This window comes from Kogia breviceps, chromosome 14 (genome assembly GCF_026419965.1).
Source record: "Kogia breviceps isolate mKogBre1 chromosome 14, mKogBre1 haplotype 1, whole genome shotgun sequence".
In the NCBI taxonomy this organism is placed as follows: domain Eukaryota; kingdom Metazoa; phylum Chordata; class Mammalia; order Artiodactyla; family Physeteridae; genus Kogia; species Kogia breviceps.
The window spans coordinates 53,012,177-53,018,817 of NC_081323.1; the positions used below are offsets into that span (position 1 = coordinate 53,012,177).

The 6,641-nt window shown below is 48.0% G+C and overlaps 1 protein-coding gene across 1 annotated transcript; it reads right to left on the minus strand.

Moving 5' to 3' along the window:
* Positions 1-932: 932 nt before the first annotated feature.
* DEFB124 (defensin beta 124) lies at positions 933-3,800 on the minus strand. Its single transcript, XM_059038832.2, has 2 exons — positions 3,743-3,800; positions 933-1,087 (listed from the first exon to the last, which is right to left on the minus strand). Exons 1-2 carry the CDS (start codon positions 3,798-3,800, stop codon positions 933-935), a joined length of 213 nt encoding a protein of 70 aa, XP_058894815.1.
* Between the last annotated feature and the right edge of the window lie 2,841 nt (positions 3,801-6,641).

Here is a 6,641-nt window from a genome sequence, read left to right on the forward strand (position 1 = left end):
CTGGTGCAAGTGAGGAACTAGCCCATGCCAACCCTCCCCAACTTCCTGCTTTAAACAAGGACGTTACGCTTGAAGTTTTGGTAACCATTTGTTACCCAAGAGGATCCCAGATGTTTGCCCTGACATGGTTGCTGCCTACCTCCCGATTTCTTTTAATATAAGAAACATAAGCCCCTACAAGTTGAGTTTCCTATTTTTTTCAGCCAAACACAATCCTGATACAGGATAATTAGAATGCATGTCTGTCTACCTACTGCCCGGACTCTGCTCATGTTTTCTCCCTGCCTTGCTGTTCCCAGTTCCTTGGTCCTGGGGGAAGCAGACTTTTCCTCTGTCACCCCTCCCCGCATATGTGAAAACTTCGCTTCCATAAAATCCTCATGGTCCTTTCTACCTGGACAGCCTCTTGAAATACTAACGTAGAGGATAAATGAACATAGAAAAATCCTTTCACTCTCAACAGGCCCTGCCTTTCAAGCCGAACGTACAATCTCATTCTGAATACCAGAGGCTTATTATTAACTCTATTATTATTACTAATTATTACCATTATTAACTTGTTTTCATTACTATTAACTCTTATTACCTCTACCTTTCTTTTTGCATTCCTTCTATAACCTCCTAATCTCCTGATATTATCATTATCCCCATTTTACGGATGAGGAGACTGGGAAGGCTTACGGAAGTTGAGTAATTTTTCCGGAGTTAGAGTGAAAGTGATACAGGCTGGACGGGAACCACTTACAATGGTCATTAATGCCCACTCTCCTCAGATACCTCACTTCCCTCCATCAACCATCCCTCCATCCCTCCCACATTCTGGACCTCCCCCACCCCTCACCCCAGGCCCAGGGGTAGCGAGGCAATGACCAGAGGAGACAGCTGGCAGTTTGTGCTTTATTGGAGAGCAAGGATGTCTGCCCCAGAACCAGCTAAACATTTTCAGGCTTGGAGGCCAGAGGCTTAAGTCCATAGGGGACACAGCACAGGGAGGCATCCGGGCACAGGTGCATGTAGGTTTCGTGCTTCGTGCAGTAAGGCCGGCAGGCCCCGTGGCCCCTCCAGCACCGTTTGAATTCACTTCTCCCTATGCAGGGAAAGACCCCGGGTCACAGAGCCACCCAGGGGTTGCAAGTTATATCACTGGCCACAGATTTAACAAGGTCACAGATTAGACCACTGACCACAAGTTAGACCAATTAGCTCTCTAGTCATTTGTTAGATAGACTCTGGTCGTAGAGCAGCCCTCAGGTCATAAGTTAGGCCATAAAACAAGAGCTATGACCACAGGTCAAGGGTTAGACTAGAGGTAACAGGCTAGACCACTAGCCATAGATAATACAATCAGTTATAACTTAGACCACAGATGTCAGTCGAGGTTAACCCACACATCATAATTTAAACCACTGGTTACAAATCAGAGATGAATTTCTCATCCAGGTTAACCCACACCCCAAGTACACTCTAAGCGCTTTTCATAAAAACAGTATTCGATTATAGTTTTTCTTATTAAAATCCCAGTATATGGGTTAAGGAAACCAAGGTACAGAAAGATTAACAAATTTGCCCAAGGTCACACAGCCATTAAAGGAGCAGAGCCAGCCTTCAAATCCAGGCCATCTGGCTCCAGAGTCCAGACTTGTAACCATTATTCAAACTGCATTGCACACATAGGGACCTGTTTAATGTTAGGATTTAGTGAAGAAATTTCCAACCATGGGCCATGAAAAAGGTGAGGCTTTGGGTCAATATCCCCTCCAAGGGTCACAGCATGGTGTGGGGCAGCTCCTTCATTTATTCATTCAGCAAACATGGGGCCCTGGGAGTCTCACAGTGAACAAGGTGGCCATGGTCCATGCCCTCAAGGAGCTTCCACCTGACAGGGAAGGGGGTTAAAACCCAAGCAAGTAAATACAATAAGTAGAGTTGTGGTAAGCACCCTGAAATAAGTGATCAGGGTGCTGTGATGCAATTAGGGCAGGTGTGGGAAGTGAGGAGAGAGGAGGACCACTTAGGCCTGTCACAGAGATATTTCTAGATATATGACCCAGCAACTCGGAAGAACTGGGACTGAGTAGGAGGTGGAGGGAAAAAGCTTCCCTGCCTCACCCTGGATTAAAAGAGATCCCAAGGAATTCTCACATGACACCTTGGGCCTACCCATAAGTGTTATTCCGCCTATCCTCATCCTGCCAAGGTAGGGAATCTTACAATGATACAGAGCTGGCATCCAAATCTCTATGAGGCAAAGAATCCACGCTCCAAAGGGGGCACATAGTGCAATGGTTAACGGTGTGGTGTGAACCCAGCTCAGACCCCCTGTGTCCAAATCTCAGCTCTGCCATTTCCCAGCTGAGTGACCTTGGCCTCAGATTCATTTTCTGTACAACTCTCTTTCAGAGGGCACTTAGAGGGGATTAATCACTTGTAGCGCAGTGCCAGGCACATAGTACATTACTCAAGAAATGGAAAGTAAGGTTATCAGAATGACAGCTTAGAGAGTTGGAACACCCAGGGCTCATTCTAGGCCAACCCCTCTCATGATTCAGATAAAGAAGGGAAGGGATTTGCCCAACTTCTTCTAACCAGTAAGCGGTGGGTCTGGAACCAGAACCCAAGACCTTGACTCCCAGGTGAGGGCAGCTCCTATAACAACTACTCTTAACACACCATTGCATTTCAAACTTCCAACAACATTGAGATACAGAAGTTATTATTTTCTCCTCCATGATCTGTTGTCCCCTCCTCATATCTTGGACTTCACCTCCATCCACTTTTCTCCTCGTGCTCCCCCCTCCGGCCTCCCTGGCCTCCTCACTGCTCCTCAAGCACATCTATCCCCTCCTGCCCCCTGGTCCTTGCTGCTTCCTCTGCCTGCAATGATCTCCTTCGTATTCTCACTGTAATCAGATCTCTGCTCAAACTCACCTCATGTAAAATAAGAGATCTGAAATTTACTTCAAAATAATTCACCGAGGAAGAGGGAACAGGTGAATAACAAAACAGCATTGGTTCAAGTTAATGATTGTTGAAGTTAGGTGATGGATACATGGGGGTTTTTATACTATTTTTTGATTTATGTTTGAAATTTTCTAAAATAAGAAGGGTTCTTTTAAAAACTCATTACGTTATTCTCCATTTTTGCATGTTTACATTTTTCCATAGTAAAAAGTTTTTTTTTAACTTGCCTTGTTCGTTATATTATTCTCTCTACTTTCATGTACACTTGAAATGTTCCAAAATAAAAACTTTAAAAAAAAAAAGTATCAGAGGTCTTTTCAACCATCCCCATCAGCTCTTCCGTCACTCCCCACATGCACCTGACACACTAACCTCCTGTCTTGCTTTTATTCTTCATAGTACCAATACTTATCTCTAACATATTATATGTTTATTTGGTTATTTTCTGTCTCTACTGACTAAAATATCAGCTCCATGAAAGCAAGAACCTTGTTTGCTTTCACTGCTTGATTCCCAGACATTGTAATAGTGCCTGGAACACAGTAACTATCTTTATAATGAATATTTGTTGAGTGAATCCCATTTTTAAAATGAGGTACCAGAGGTATGGGCTGATTCAGCAACTCACTCTAAGCTGCCCAGCAAGTCAGTAGTGAGGCCAGAACTTAAATGCTGGTCTAGGCCTCCTCTGTCCCCCAGAAGCTGAGAACCTATCCTTCATTTCTACACATACACATATACACATGCCCACACGCACACACACACACACAGGTGATGTTACCTGGCGGCACATGAACCAGGACCAGGAGAGCCACAAAAAGCAGAAGCAGCTGTGTCATGGCCACAGGGCTCTAGAGGGGAGCAGGGGGCCACTGAGGAGAACACAAGAGAAGAGGAATCAAGCACACGGGGTCTTGCTGCCTATGGCCCAGGCTTTATTGGGCTGCAGATCAAGGCAGGAGTGTGGTTAGCAGGAGACCTAAGTGGGAGTCTGAGGCCCTGTGGTCCCAAGGATATAGTGGATCTCAGCCAGCTGCGTGGGGAACTGATGAGCCATACCATCTGGAGGCTGCTGAGCTCTGAAGCTGGGGACAGAATGTCCTAAAGCAATGCTTGGGGTCAGAAACTGTACCTCTTCCCCACATGAGAGGGTGGGGAAAGCCTTGGTTTCAGAGTGACCTGGCTCAATGCCAGCATCTCCCTCTAATCACTATGATACCTTGGACAAGTCACTTAGCCTCTCTGAGCTCCAGGTTGTCATCTAGGAAGTGATGACAAGCCTCCCTTGCAAGACTAAATACATGGAGGTTCCCTTCCCATGCCGAAGGCACGGGACCAGAACTCACTGACGCGTTCAAACAAGCATGCACAGTTGACCCTTGAACAACACAGGGGTTAGGGGTGCCAACCCTCAACAGCGGTCAACAATCCACCTATAACTTATAGTTGGACCTCTGTATCTGCAGTTCTCCATATCCAAGGTTCTGCATCTGCAGATTCAACCAACCTCAGATCATGTAGTACTGCAGTATTTACTACTGAAAAAAATACTTAAGTGGACCTGCGCAGTTCAAACCTGTGTTGTTCAAGGGCCAGCTGTATTTAGGCCTACTCAGAAAATGAGAAGAGTAATAATGCAAACCTCACAGAAAGTAATGGATACCTAGCTCATTTAGAGGATTAAAGAAAATAATACAATGGTTCTCAAAGTGTGGTACCCAGACTAGCAAGCAGCAGCCATACCTGGGGCTTGTTAGAAATGCAAATTCTCGGGCTTCCCTGGTGGCGCAGTGGTTGAGAGTCCGCCTGCCGATGCAGGGGACACGGGTTCGTGCCCCGGTCCGGGAAGATCCCACATGCCGCGGAGCGGCTGGGCCCATGAGCCATGGCCACTGAGCCTGCACGCCCGGAGCCTGTGCTCCGCAACGGGAGAGGCCACAACAGTGAGAGGCCCGCGTACCGCAAAAAAAAAAAAAAAAAAAAAAAAAAAAAAAAAAAAAAGCAAATTCTCAAGCTCAATCCAAACCCACTGAATCAAAAGTTCTGGGGGTAGATCCCAGCAAGCTATGGTTTAAACAAGCCCTCCAGGTGATTCTAATGCACCACTAAAGTTTGAGGCCACTGAGATAACATGGGTACAGAGCTTAGAACAGTGTCTGGTACACAGGCATCTGAGTTGCATCTTGAAAGATGAGTAGCGGGGAGGGTATTCGGGCAGAAGGAACAGAATGTGCCTGAAAGAGTAGGGTATTGGCTAGAGCAAGGAGTTTGTTGGGAGAGATTGGAAATGACCTTGTAGAGGACCGGAGCCAGAGCACAATGGGTCTTGAATGCCAAGTTCAGGTGTAGACAACTATAGGTTTTGTAGCAAGGACGTAACCTGTTCAGATTTCAGTTTTGAATAGAGAAACTGAAACCCAAAGAAGGGAGGGCACTTGCCTAAGGCCATACAGCAATTGAGCTGTCTCACTCCCAGACAGTGCTGCACCACTCACAGCCCATCTTGTAGGTGGCAAAGGAAAGTTTAGAGGGCCAAGCCACAGAAGGAAACCAGGCGTGACGGGGTTTAGCATCTGCCCAAAGCCCTGCAGGGGCTGAGCTAGTCAACCAGGCTGCTGTGGGAGTTGCTCTGAGCTGGACACTTGGACCCCCTCAGCCATGACAATGAGCCCCACACACAGGTACAGGCTGGTCGCCGTGGGGCCCACATACATGCCTGCCCCAGTCCATCATGACCTAAAAGGAAGCACCTTGCTCAAAGACCCATGGATGGCCAAAATCACAAGTTCCCTACAGCCAACTTCTCTTCTGTACCAAGTTCACAATGTCTCTTTTCTCCTCCTACAGGCCTGGGAAGACTTGGGGGGGCGGGGCGGTGGCAGGGGAAGCACAGACCGTGATAGAAAGGGACAATAGGCAGAGACCTGAGTGCCAGGCCCAGGTAAGCCGCAGTTTGCTCATCCTCTTAGTGTGGTATCAGGATTAAATGAGCTAATAAGCCAGGCAAAGTGCTCAAACCATGCCAGGCACAGCACAAGAGTCCAGTAAATATTCATCAAGTAGGGGACAGCCATTCTTCCAGGCACAGGACAGCCCTAGCTGCATAAGGGGCGCTTACCCTAGAATCTGGTGAATGAATGAATGACCGCTGCCAAAACAAGACATTCAGACCCTTCAGTGCAGACTTCCGGGGCTCCCTCCGCCTCCGCCCCTCAAGCCACTTCCCCAAATTAATTCTCAATCCGAAGCAGAGCTTTTCAAAGTGGGGTCTATGAACTCTGCGTCAGGCTCACTTGGACACTTGTTTAAAATGCAGATTCCCGACCCTCTCTGCCAGGACTGCTGTATCTGCCTCTCTTGCAGGGTGGGACCTGGAATCTGAAGAGTTAACAAGTTCCCCAAGTGGTTTTTGTGAAGGCTAAAGTTGGTGTGCCCCATTGCTGGAATGGATGGATGCAGAATGCAGAGGGGATCCAGGCCCAGGAATTCAGAACCCGTATCCTTCCGCTCTCTCGCCCCCCACCCCTGGCTAAGGACTTGAAGCGGCGGGTCAGCTGAGCTCTGCGAAGAGTCATTCAGCGGCCAAGGCCTTGGGGCGGAGACCCCGGGGCTGCCCTAATGGGGCGGGGCTGGACGGGGCGGGGTCGCGGCTCCTCCCCCGGCCCGGGCGGCGGGGCGGG

Excerpts from the sequence above, each read along its gene's own strand:
- DEFB124 (XM_059038832.2), bottom strand. The coding sequence starts at position 3,800 with ATGACACAGCTGCTTCTGCTTTTTGTGGCTCTCCTGGTCCTGGTTCAT. Across the intron at positions 1,088-3,742 it reads CCTGGTTCATGTGCCGCCAG|GGAGAAGTGAATTCAAACGG; the intron begins GTAACATCACCT and ends TTCCCTGCATAG.